This window comes from Pelophylax lessonae (genome assembly GCF_965119305.1).
Source record: "Pelophylax lessonae genome assembly, chromosome: 11".
In the NCBI taxonomy this organism is placed as follows: Eukaryota; Metazoa; Chordata; class Amphibia; order Anura; family Ranidae; genus Pelophylax; species Pelophylax lessonae.
Genome location: NC_138778.1, coordinates 61,485,481 through 61,499,467, shown reverse-complemented (window position 1 = coordinate 61,499,467; position 13,987 = coordinate 61,485,481). Strand labels below are relative to the sequence as shown.

Genomic DNA, 13,987 nt, shown 5'->3' with positions numbered 1-13,987 from the left:
TATTTTCTATTCCGCTATTTAATCAAAAACCTTTGGGGATCAGTTAAATTGGGGGATAGTCTGTGTTGGTACGTGTGAGAGAGATCCACCTTTCCAAGTTGTTGGGGTTCATCTCATACTTCTGAAGGTTTGAGGGTGCTGCCTGTTCCATACTCCCCCTACTCCTAGCCTTTTAGGGGTACAAACAATAGTAATTGGGGCCTAGTGTGGTTGTGTACGTGTGATATACATACACTTTTTTGGGATCATATTTTCTATTCCGCTATTTAATCAAAAACCTTTGGGGATCAGTTAAATTGGGGGATAGTCTGTGTTGGTACGTGTGAGAGAGATCCACCTTTCCAAGTTGTTGGGGTTCATCTCATACTTCTGAAGGTTTGAGGGTGCTGCCTGTTCCATACTCCCCCTACTCCTAGCCTTTTAGGGGTACAAACAATAGTAATTGGGGCCTAGTGTGGTTGTGTACGTGTGATATACATACACTTTTTTGGGATCATATTTTCTATTCCGCTATTTAATCAAAAACCTTTGGGGATCAGTTAAATTGGGGGATAGTCTGTGTTGGTACGTGTGAGAGAGATCCACCTTTCCAAGTTGTTGGGGTTCATCTCATACTTCTGAAGGTTTGAGGGTGCTGCCTGTTCCATACTCCCCCTACTCCTCATCTAGCCTTTTAGGGGTACAAACAATAGTAATTGGGGCCTAGTGTGGTTGTGTACGTGCGAGATACATACACTTTTTTTGATCATATTTCCTATTCCGCTATTCAATAAAAACCTTTGAGGATCAATTGAATTGCGGGATAGTCTGTGTCGGTACGTGTGAGAGAGATCCACCTTTCCAAGTTGTTGGGGTTCATCTCATACTTCTGAAGGTTTGAGGGTGCTCTTCTGTCACTTGTAAACACAGAAGTCTGGCTTCTATGCTCGCTTCCCCAGGCAGCACCCTCAGAACCTCCCCACACAGCGTGAAGGCCGGACAAGGAGGGACAGTTGGCGATGCATAGATGTGTTTATGGGCTTCAGAGACAGCATCCCATGTTGAATTAGGCATGCATGGCTGCACCCTTCCTCCTCTGGGTGCATGGCAAGGCACGGCCCTTAAGGCCCTTCAAAATCCTCAGCACCAAGCCCATGATGCTGTTAATCCGGCCCTGGTCCTCCTCCACCGCCGCTTCCACCTACACCGCCCATAGGTGTGCGCAGCCTATTGCATTAAGGTGTGCACCCCAAAGTTGAAATACACATGCATGTGTTTGCCAGCAGGGAGAGTAATGTATCGGGGCCATGTACCTGTAGGCAAGGAGAAATAGAGCAGAGCAGGTCCCAGGGAGATCTTTCCCATCTCCTCACTGGCAATGCTATGTGCCCTAGGTGATTAGGGTGTGCCCAGGCACACCCAGCACACCCTGTGCGCACGCCTATGTCACCGCCACATCCACCACCACCTCAACCTCCCTCCTACTCCATATGGGCCTCGTCCTTCAGAGATGAAGAAGAACATTGTTTTATTTTTCTGTTTTTTTTTTGTTGTTTTAAGTTATTTCCCTATCCACATTTGTTTGCAGAGCACTTGCCATGCTCTTAATTACGTTTTGCTGCCATTTGCAGCACTCTAGCCCTTTCCTTTGGTGTTTTAGAGCCATTTTAGTGCCTTAAAGTTCGGGTCCCCATTGACTTCAATGGGGTTCGGTGTCCGGGAAAAGTTCGGTAAAAGTCCGGGACACGGACCCGGACTTTTTTTTAAAGTTCGGCCGAACCCGTCGAACACGGACATCTAGGTGTTCGCTCAACCCTAGTCTTATGTCATTTTCTGAGATACTGAATTTTGGGTTTTCATTAGATGTAAGCCATAATCTAAATTAAAAGAAAAATGCTTGAAATATATCACTCTGTGTGTAACGCATTTATATAAATATATAAGTTTCACTTTTTGAAATGAATTACTGAAATAAATTAACCTTTTGATGATATTCTAATTTTATTGGATGCCACTGTATATCCATCAAAAGGTACAGTATAAGGTTATTTTTATTCTCTACTCTAGCCTCCCATAGTGAGTTGTATTCCTCCTATGACACACTGATATCTCTAGCTGTAATCCTATGGGTTCCAACACTCGCTCAACGATTAATTCTTAAAAAAAAAAAAGCTCTTGAGCATCTGGGGTAGATGACCTACTGATTATAATGTTGATTATGACAATTAATGATATTTACCTGATGTATAGATCTAGTCTGCACATTAGTGCATACATTTTATATATATATATATATATATATATATATATATATATATATATATATATATAAATAAAATAAAAATGTGTAGTTTATATGCTTGATTTACAGTGGATATAAAAGTTTATACACCCTGGGTAAAATGTCAGGTTTCTGTGATGTAAAAAAATGAGACAAAGATAAATAATTTCAAAACTTTTTCCACCTTTAATGAGACCTATAAACTTTCCAAAAAAACTGAAATCTTTTAGGTGGAGGGAAGTCAAAATAAACTAAAATACCATGGTTGCATAAGTATGCACACCTTTAAACTAATACTTTGTTAAAGTACATTTTGATTTTATTACAGCTCTCAGTCTTTCTTGGGTATGAGTCTTTCAGCATTGCACATTGTGGCTTGGCATACTATTTGCCAAATCTCCTTTGCAAGAACACCCCAAATCTGTCAGATTGTGAGAGCATCTCCTGTGCACAGCCCTCTTCAGGTCACCCCACAGATTTTCAATGGGATTTAGGTCTGGACTCTGGCTGGGCCATTCCCAAATTTGAACCTTCTTCTGGTGAAGCCATTCCTTTGTTGATTTGGATGTATACTTTGGGTCGTTGTCATACTGAAAGATGACCTTTATGTTCAGCTTCCTAGCAGAAGTGTGGTGCCAAACTGAATGGTATTTGTAACTGTTCATAATTCCCTCTACCTTGACTAAGGCCCCTATTCCAGCTGAAGAAAAACAGCCCCAAGGCATGATGTTGCCGCCACCATGCTTCACGGTGGGTATGGTGTTCTTTTGGTGATGTGCAGTTTTGTTTTTGCGCCAAACATATCTTTTGGAATTATGTCCAAAAAGTTCAACCTTGGTTTCATCAGACCAGAACACATTTTACCACATGCTTTTGGGAGACTTCAGATGTGTTTTTCCAAAATTTAGCTGGCCTTAGATGTTTTTCTTGGTATCCTATCTTGCCACTCTCCCCCATAGCCCAAACATATGAATAATACGGGAGATTGTTGTCGCTTGTACCACACAGCAAGTACTTGCCAGTTATTCTTGCAGCTCCTTTAATGTTGCTGTAGGCCTCTTGGCAGCCTCCCTGACCGGTTTTCTTCTCGTCTTTTCATCAATTTTGGGGTGACGTCCAGTTCTTGGTAATGTCACTATTGTGCCATATTTTCTCCACTTGATGACTGTCTTCACTGTGTTCTATGGTATATCTAATGCCTTGTACCCTTCTCCTGACTGAGACCTTTTAACAATGAAATCCCTCTGATGTTTTGGAAGCTCTCTGCGGACCATGGCTTTTGCTGTAGGATGCGACTAAGAAAATGTCAGGAAGACCTACTAGAAGAGCTGAACTTTATAGGAGGTTAATTAGAGGCACTTTAAATGATGGCAGGTGCGTACTAGGGATGTAACGATATCAAAATCTCACGGTACGATACAATTTCGATATTGACCTCACGGTACGATATTTATTGCGATATTGTGGAAAAGCTCACGGTATTGTTAAATAGCTCATGATAGTGTTTGTGATGATAATAGCGAAAAAATACAGACATTTATTCTGCTTTTGCCAGTCAACAGGCAATTAATTGTTGTATTTATGGATCCATGACAACATAAAACACTGATCACATAGTGCTTTTAAAGTGCAAGTTGTAGTCAGGAACATCAATATTCTGTATAGTAATATTTGGTTGCATAACTGATTCTTCTGTGCAATGTTCAAGTTAAGAAGCAGCTAGAACAATTGTAAACAAACAATAGGCAATTCCCTTTAAGTGCAAACAAAGATCAAGTTAAGTCAGGTTTAAGCCCCGGTTCACACTTCTGCGTGTGCGGGGTTCGCATGTAATGTCGGAGCGCACTGCTCCAACATTACATGCGATCAGCTGTGCGGTGCGAGTATAGCCATACAGTTTGTATGGCTAAATTCGCATCGCACCCGCAGCAAACACGCACAGGAGGCATTTTTGCTGCCGCATCAGGATCGGATCGCACAGCGGTTCACACTTGTGCGATCTGATCCTGTGCGAACTGCACGATCGCACTGCGATATGCGATCAAACTGGGGGTGTCGTTAAGATTACATTGACACCCCCAGCGTATCGCATATGGCAGTGTGAACTGCCGGGGGTGCGTGTGCGATGCAGGAACAGGCTGCGAATTCGCAGCCTTCCCGCATCGCATATATGTGAACCAAGCCTCAATGTGCAAGGCAAATAAAGGCAGCCTTTTAAAACTGGTATTTAGGAACATAACTTAAACTTAAATAAAATAGTCAGTCAAAAAGCCTTTAAAAAAAACACTGACCTATCATTTAGCTTATGTTCACGTTTTTCATCAGAAAGATCAAAATATCTACATTGCAAGAAAAAAAAACAGTAAAAAAAATCCTTAAACTCTGGTCTATGTAGTTAACAATGATTTGTTCCGCGGGACTGTGTTTATTCCTCTTGCTTTTTGACGGACACCTGTCCTTTTAATATTGTAACCCAACCACGACGATATCGAGACACGACCACGACGATATCGAGACGACCACGACGATACGATATCGCGATATCTTCGATATCGTTACATCCCTAGTGCGTACTGACTGCTATTTAATATGAGTTTGAATGTGATTGCCTAATTCTGAACACAGCTACATCCCCAGATTTAAGAGGGTGTGCACACTTATTATTTTAGTTTTTTTATTTTTGCTTCCTCCCCTAAAATATTTCAGTTTGCTTTTCAACTGAGTTGTACAGTTTATTAGGTCACATTAAAAGGTGGAAAAAGTGCTGAAATGATCTTTGCCTCATTTTATTACATCACAAAAACCTGACATTTTAACAAGGGTATGTAGACTTTTTATATCCATTGTACGTGTGATTTTTTTTTCTTTATTTGTAGTGCCACTCTGTACAGTGCTTCACAAATATCCTGAGGAAGGCATTGAATGGAGAAACATGTTGAAATGAAGTCATTGTACACACACTATCAAATAACATTTTGTTTTTTTTTTAACTAAATTATGGTATATAATTTTGTTGGCACCTTAAAAATCCCATCTCTGTCTTTATAAATATTTTGTGTATTCCTGGGATGTGGTGCCTCTATCCTCAGATTTTTGGCTGATTTTTAATTGATGTACTGACACACTAGCTCATTTCTTGAGGCCCTAAAATGTCAGGACAGTACAAATACCCTCAAATTACCCCTTTTTGGAAAGTAGACATTCCAGGGTCTTCAGTAAGAGGCATGGTGAGTTTTTTAAAGTTGTCATTTTTTGTCACAATTATTTGTAAAATAAAGAAATAAGAAAAAGAAAAAAAAATCGTGCTTTTTTTTTTTTTTAATACTATTATCAGTTCAGTTCAGCATTATCATATAACAGTTGTGTTGGTGATCAGGGACACTGACTGGTGACAATATGCAAAATTAAAAAAAAAAATTATAACTTTTAAAAACATTTATTTTCTATTACTTTTTTTTTTCCTTTTTTTTCTAACATTCTGTGACCAGAGCAATACAGTGTCACCATAGAAACACTGTGCTACTCTGTGGAAGTGATTTATTTTTTTAATGCATTATGATTGCTTATAGCAATGAATTTCATTGGTATAAGCAACCATTTTTACTGTTTGTTTGGTGTAATTAGCTGTGATTGGCCAAAGCTAATCACATGGCAAATATGGGCAGTGATTGGCCCTGTCTGTACCATGTGATCACTGTGACCAATCAGAGCTAGCAACACAATTGTATACAATGGATGGCATGAAAGGAAGCCATTCATTGTTTACAATTGTCATGTGATCTGCTGTGATGGGTCACAGTGATCACATGGTACTGGCAGTGGGCTGGTACACTGATCAGTCATCGGCTGTGTCCACAGGACAGATTGCTGCGTGGCCCTGGGACCTCACGAGAGGTGCGTTCTGGGAGGACATCATATGACGTCCTCCCAGAACAACAATCTGGCCATCATTGTACTATAGATTGGACAGGAAGGTGTTTAAGAAAAAAAGGGGCGAAATGGGCTTTGTAAGGTGGTTAGTGGGACAAGAAATCCCAGTGTGACTATTAACACAGCCTCTATAGACACTTTATAATGCTCCCACATTGGCTATCATTGATTAGCAAGAAGGAGATGCTGTCGAACAAAGGAGGATGGGAAATATTGTTTTGGTACATGGAATCACATGACACAGCTGTGGAAAGGAAACTACAACACCCAAAAAGCTTTGTGGCAAAGGGGAAGGAGAAAAGCAATGAGGAGGAACACCTAGAGAAAGCTCTGGGTATTGGTAGATAGACCAAAGAAGAGGAAGGAAGCAGGAATCTGAGCACCGAGCCTGGTGGATTTACCTGTCCTGCAGCACAATCGACTCAACAGCACAGTCGACTCAATTGCTGAGAAGTAGCCGGGACCAACAATCTGATACTGATTAATATATGAGTGTAGGTCTCGGGCAAGCTGCAGGATTTAAGTATGGAAGCTGTCAGTCTCACCCTCGGGCACTATTCCCTCAAAGAGAGGATGGTTGCCATCTGTAACAGTCAGCATATGTTTAGAGAAAATGTCAGTCTTCACCCACAGCCACCAGGGAGAGGACCACAGCCATCTTTAACAATCAACAAAGCTTACAGTTTCACTTCTGGCCACCATTACCTCAGAAAAATAGAACTGCAGCCATCTTGAATAGTCAGCACAAATCCCAGGGTAAATTGTTAGCTTCACTCGTGGCTACCATTACAAAGAGGTGTAGCCGTTGGTAATTTCTTGAGGGGAATTAGGTAGTATATTTCTGTAGGTGCCTCTCAGTGATTAAGATGAGGACTCCAGCCAATTATAGTGACTTCTCAGTGAGTCAAGGCAAGTCTTGCAAAACACTTACAGTCTATATACTGTATCTCAGTGTAGACCTGGAGGTCCCTCAGCATACCTCATACATCAGGTCAGTCTATCTGGAGTTTATAGAGCTATAAAGCTGAAAGGGGTCCCTCCTCCATCAAAAACAAGAATTAGTGAGAGTCAAACCAATTTTTCACAAATTACAGAAACAAACATACTGCTATATCACAGGTTTTAGGACATCCAATAGATACAGAATTCATCCTACTCTCTCCTCCCATTTGAGCTTGTTTCAAATTATCTTCACCTATCAGTGCTTGTTCTTTTTATTAAGTGTCGCTTTAAAAACACCTTTAGAAGGATTGACGGACCTAACCAGGATTCACCACTTCACAAAATTCCCCTCCTAAGCTAGCAAAAAAAAAAAAAAAAGAAGGATTACATTTTGGGGACAATGTCCTCTTATTTTAAATCCTGGCACTTGTTTCACTATTTATTTTATTGTCATGGTCACCGGTAACACCAACAGCACATTTAAGCTGATTGCCCAAGTGTGAGATCAAAGAACAGTCCGGCATCTTTGGTTTGTTTTTTGTTTTTTTTTAATATGGGGATGGGAGAAGGGAATGAGTGGGATTCTCCTCTGGCTCAACTAGGTACAAATTGGGACACTTGAGAGAAAAATGCCTTTCAGCGCTGACTTGACGCCGGCTGAATGCTGACCAAAGCTTGCTGGGGCTTGAAATCACTGACTTGCTTGTACTGTACAGTAGACTGACTTCTGACACTCTGGTTAGCTCAAAAGTCCTTGACTGCTTCCACCAGTCCTTCCTGACTAAGGTAGCCTTTTAGTAACACTGCTGCAACTCTCAACACTGTACACTTCCACTGTACACTGAATACTTCAGGGCCCAACCACTGGCATCCCCTTTACTTTACAGGGTCAAAAACTGGCACCCCCTTTTACTTTGCTCCTGCACCACTTAGCTAGCTCCTGGATCCCTCAGGCGGCTTGCCTGAAGGGACAGAGGGCTGAGCTGAGCTGCAGAGCGGATCCGGTGTGCTGAGGACCAGCAAACAGAGGGGTCGAGTTTCAGGAAAACATTCCCAGTTCATGAGTACTGCAAACTGCCCCTGAGGGGTCTGCCTAGTGAGAGGGGACCACTCCAGTCCCCTCTCACTAGGCAGACCCCTCAGGGGCAGTTTTCAGTACTCATGAACTGGGAATGCTTTCCTGAAACTCGACCCCTCTCAGTTCCGCTGGTCCTCAGCACACCGGATCCCCTCTGCAGCTCAGCTCAGCCCTCTGTCCCTTAAGGCAAGCTGCCTGGGACACCCGATTCCTCTTGACAGGAGGACAGACAGTTGTACCCTCCCTCCTGGGACTCTGCTTCCCGCCAAAGACGCTGCGTCATGTGCTTCCCCTCAAACTTATACCCACTCCCAGAAAGCTGTGCGGCAGAATCTGCCTTTCTGGGGTAGATAAAAGCCTGGGTGGGCCATTGGCTTTGTTTCCTCCACTGCCCATTGAGAGCCCTCTCATTGAGCACAGTGGGGAGACTCCCCAGTCTCAACAGCCACACCTGGGAACCATGACAACCTAGCTGAAAATCATGGCCCTGCTGATAGGCAGACAAGGCCTACTACACTTTACCTAGCACCTACCTTCTTGTAGGGTGCTACACATTTGAGATAGAGAGATAGATAGATATATATCAAAGTAGGCAACTTGGAGTTAGCAGGACCATCCCTGAGTAGCTTGGCTCCCTGAAGTTTTTTTTTCCCCCACATTCTTCTATTAGCTCTGTTTTGGCCCTGTGGTCCTGTAACAAGTCACGTTAAAAACATGGTGGAATCTGGGCCCAGTCACCATCCGTAGAAAAAAAAAATCTCTATACATCTCCAGTCTGTTTTGTGCCTGCATTTCATGGTAGTAAATAGTTATAAGGTTGCGATTATAGTTGTATAACCTTGTCTTTTACCTTCAATAAACTCAAGGCCATTTTTAAATTAGTTTGGTATCTTTGTGTAAAGGGTGTGCCAGAGTGGACGAGATATTACACCGCTCATTTCAGTGTAAGAAGAATAACTCCAGAGGGATTACCAAACGAGTGACTTCTACCTACATAGGTATTCGTGCAAACACTAGGAAACAACTCTAGTCCAGTGTAAGATTACATTATGATCCCCAAATGTGGAGAAACACGTTACCTCCCTGAGCCCGCAGCTAGCCATATAATGGCAACTGGACATTTAGGATAAAGTATAACGGAAGGTCTAGTTAGTATAACCACATTTCATGTTGTTGTGGGGCATCTGCGGCGCTTTGCTCTTGATTTGAATGTGTAGCTACAAGTTGGGTCAACTTTGCCACAGGCTTGAAGCAAAGCATGGCAGCTGAGACATGTAAACACCCCCCTTCGCTGTCTATTGCAGCTTAAGTGGGGGAAGTTGGCAAAAATGCAGCTCAACTGTGCATTTTCCCCCCAACTGCAAGTCTAAACAAAAGTTAGTAAATCAAGTGACAGGAGGCCAGAAAAAACTTCTGGTTGTGTCCAGGATGGGAGATATATTTGCCTCAGATCCAGGGCTAGTTCACACCATGAATCACACAGGAAATGCGCTGTGCGTTCATATATTATTCACATGCGATCCGATTGCAGTGTGATTTCAGCTCATTCATTTGAATCCGCACCAAAAGTAGTGCATGCACTACTTTACAAAATGCAAACAACTACTACTGTACCATGTCATCCAGTGCAGGCAAATGCACTGTGTTTGCGATGTCATTGAATTAACATTGACACCTGATGCAGATCACAACTGCAATGCGTTTTGAATGCAGTGTGGGAAACGTGCACGGAACGCAGGTTTTCTACACCACATTCTGATGTGAACTGGCCCGCAAGCAATTTACAGTTTTTCTTTTTGTGTTGTGTAGTGAGCTTTCTTGGCTCTCTGAGGGGTTAACAAGTTCAGCTGAAGCAGGTCTGAGCAAAGAGCTCTAAAAAAAAATCCCAGTCTGCTTAGGGAAGATGCTACACCCTGGAACCAAACTGCCTGTGTGATGAGATTAACCGCTTGCCGACCGCCCACAGTAATATTACTGCAGCAGTGTGGCTCCCCTGGGTCCAGTCACATAGTACTACATGACTGGAGGGCGATGGGGCTTCGGTGGCGCGTGCGCGCCGCCACGCTTCCGCTGTGTTTGGACACAGCGGGAGGCGGCCCGCGGAAAGAGAGGCGGCGATTGCCGCCTTCCTCCCCCGATCGTCCGGTAAACGCAGAGAAGAACCGCCTGCTTATGTAAACAATGCAGGCGGATCTTCTGTGAGACAGTCAGGGACAGATGTGGAGTTTCAGCTAAGCTGAAACTGTGATCTGTCTGTGCCTGTAACAGATCCCCCCCCCCCCACACCCAGTTAGTAAGCATAGAGGCATACATTAACCCCTTTGATCACCCCCCAGAGTTAACCCCTTCCCTGCCAATGGCATTTTTAGCACTGATTACTGTAGTAATGTCACTGGTACCCCCCAAAAGTGTCAGTTAGGGTTCTGATCTATCCGCCGCAACGTCGCAGCCCCACGAAAAATTGCAGATCACCACCATTACTAGTAAAAAAAAAAAAAAACCTCAATAAAAATGACATAAATGTTTCCCGTAGTTAGTAGACGTGATACATTTTGCACAAACCAATCAAAATACGCTTATTGCGATTTTTTTACCAAAAATATGTAGCAGAAAACAAATTGGCCTAAAATGTTAAACAATTTTGATTTTTCAATTTCTTTTTTTCCGAATGTCCTATAGCAGAATGTGAAAAATATTGTTTTTTTTTTTTTTTTTTTCACAATTGTCGCTCTTTTGTTTATAGTGCAAAAAAAAAAAAGTGACCAAATACCACCAAAAGAAAAGCTCTATTTGTGGGGGAAAAAAAAGGACATTGATTTTGTTTGGGTACAGCGTTGCACGATCGTGCAGTTGTCGGTCAAAGTAACGCACTGCCGAATCGCAAAATAGGGCCTGGTCATTAACCACTTAAGCCCCGGAAGATTTTACCCCCTTCCTGACCAGGCCCTATTTTGCGATTCGGCACTGCGTGAATTTAACGGACAATTGCGCGGTCGTGCGACGCTGTACCTAAACTAATTGACGTCCTTTTTTTCCCACAAACAGAGCTTTCTTTTGGTGGTATTTGATCACCTGTGCAATTTTTTGATCATGCGCTATAAACAAAAAAAGAGCGTAAATTTTTAAAAAATAACAATATTTTTCAAATTTTTTTATATGAAATTCCAAAAAAAAAAAAAATTTAAAAATCAAAATTTTTTAACATTTTTGGCCAATTTGTTTTCTGCTACCTATGTTTGGTGAAAAAATCGCAATAAGCGTATTTTGATTGGTTTGCGCAAAAGTTATTGCGTTTACTAACTAAGGGAAAGATTTCTGTCATTTTTTGGTGTTTTTTTTTAACGAGTAATGGCGGCGATCTGTGATTTTGCGGGACTGCGATATTGCGGCGGACAGATCGGACCCTTGACTGACATTTTTGACACTTTTGGGGGTACCAGTGACATTACTACAGTAATCAGTGCTATACATATGCACTGTTACTGTAAAAATGACACTGGCAGGGAAGGTGTTAACTTTATTTGAGAAGGAGGGGTTAAGTGTGTCCCTAGGGGCATGCTTCTTACTGTGCAGGGATGTGGCTGTGTGTGTAACAGCAGAGATCTACGGTCCTACATAGCAGGACCGTTAGATCTCTGCTGTTGAACAAGGGAGAGTGACAGGCGGCTTTGTTTACACTAGCTGCCTGCCTTTCTCCCTCTGTAACTGACGATCGCGAGTGACCGGCGGACATCGGGTCCGCCGGTCACTCGCGCGGGAGCGCGCCTCCGGCGGGGCGCGCTCGCCCCCTATTGGTACCGGTACCTCACTTTGCCTGCACGGGGCTGACCGCCGCAGTATATATACTTGCAGCGGTCGGCAAGTGGTTAAGGGGGAAAAGCCTTCCGGGGCTGAAGTGGTTAAAGTGATACTAAACACACACTGCTTATTTACATTATCCCTTATCTTTCTGAATATGGATGTGGCACTGTAATTATTTTAATTTATTTATAATTATAATTATAAATTATTAAAATTAATTATTATAATTAATTTATAATTATTTATTTATTTTAATTTTAAAAAAGTACTTTTTTTCCTAATTAACATACAGCTGTCACATGACTTAGCTCTTTCACAGCCCCTCTTTAAAGAGGTTGTAAACCCTCTTGTATATTAAGGCTTACCTATAGGTGCTATAAATATCTCCCAAACTTGCACCGTTTAGGAGATATTTACAGCGCAAACTGCCGATGACGTCATCGGCGCAGGCGCTCTGAGGGAACGGCCACCCGTGCCGTTCCTTCAGAGCTCAGTGCCGTGAACGGCGGCTCCCGCGCGCATGCGCGGGAGTGATGTAATCGCGCCTCCGGCCAATCAGATGGCCGGAGGACGCGAACCCGGAAGCGGGATGGCAGGACATGTCGCCGTCCTGTCGCTGAGGTGGCGGTACGGCGGGGGCTTCGTTTCAAGGTAAGTACTACATAATGAGCTAGTATGCGATGCATACTAGCTCATTATGCCTTTCTCTTTACAGGGCTTTTTTTTTCTCGTTTTTTTTTTTTTTACTTTACTTCCTCTTTAATAAAACTAACAGTGGCAGGAGGAGCTTCTAGTCCTCTGTTATTGGCTTGTTCAAAATAAAAATAAAAACAGCCTTTAAGAAACAGTAAAAATAAAATCAATAAACTATTTGAAATTGTCAAACGAATATATATTTGAAATTAAATCTTTATATTTTTTGGCAATAACATGGTGTGGGGGGATTTCTGCCAGCCACAGGCTGTGTCATGCCCCTCCAGCCAGTGTAAAATAGCCTGGCATCGATTCTTTTGTGATCCATTTTGGGTCTTTTTTAGACACTGAGATGCATTATTTTACATGTGAGGTGTCTGTTAATTGTTACATGCTCTAAAAAAATTCTTAAAACAGATTTGTTTTCTTTTAACAAGGTTTGTAAATTCAGTCTTGTGCCTTTTATGTTTTTTTTTTTATATTTTCATCACTAAAATACATTATAGCAAGTTTACTGAAGGCTTATCCCCTAAAGTACAGCATATATATTGCAATAGAACATGGTGAAAAACAAAGTTTTACTTACTGTTAAGACACTGGTCTAAGGCCATAGTGACAGAGCACAGGAAACAGATGTATGTCTTCAGCAACATTTTCTCTATGATTTTTATGATAGTTCTTGCCCAGTAGAAGGACCCTAGAGAGGTCAGCAGGCATGTGACTGTTTGGTCACATGGTACAGAGAAGTGCAGGTGTTCCGTGAGAATTACCTACCCGTGAGAAAAACCTACCCCTCGTCACTTCCGGTTCTCGGCACTGTATGTAACGCAGCGGTTACATTAAAACAGCTGTGCAGCAATATGAATAATCTCCGCTCCTGTCCCTGTCACTTCCCTGCTATCGGCAAGTAAATATAAAAGCGGCGGCGGGTGTATGAAAACATACATCACGGAGCCGACAGCCGCTTTTATATTTACTTGCCGAGAGCAGGGAAGTGACCGGGACAGGAGCGGAGAAGACTGCTGCACAGCTGTTTTATGGAACCGCCGCGTGGGTAGGTTTTCTTCACGGTACACCGACATATTTCCATACTAGTGCGCATGCGCACTAGTCAGCTTCTCAGTTTTTCCATCAGGTATCCGGAGCTCTGAGCATGCGCACTGCTGCGCTGCTCAGCTTTTCCTGCCCGGAAGTGACGAGGGTAGGTTTTTCTCACGGGGTAGGTAAATCTCACGTTACACAGGAAGTGGACAGGAAGTGGTCCCAACCCATGCTGCTGCTCT

General features: G+C 42.6%; 1 protein-coding gene across 1 annotated transcript in view; it reads right to left on the bottom strand.

Moving 5' to 3' along the window:
• LOC309567363 (uncharacterized protein) overlaps nucleotides 1-13,365 on the bottom strand; it is a gene marked incomplete at its 3' end in the record, with an annotated part of 48,289 nt that extends 34,924 nt beyond the window's left edge. The window contains exon 1 of the mRNA XM_082272777.1: nucleotides 13,291-13,365. Within this exon, the coding sequence (XP_082128903.1) occupies nucleotides 13,291-13,357 (67 nt within the window). The 5' untranslated portion in view covers nucleotides 13,358-13,365. The remainder of the gene's footprint in view (nucleotides 1-13,290) is intronic.
• Between the last annotated feature and the right edge of the window lie 622 nt (nucleotides 13,366-13,987).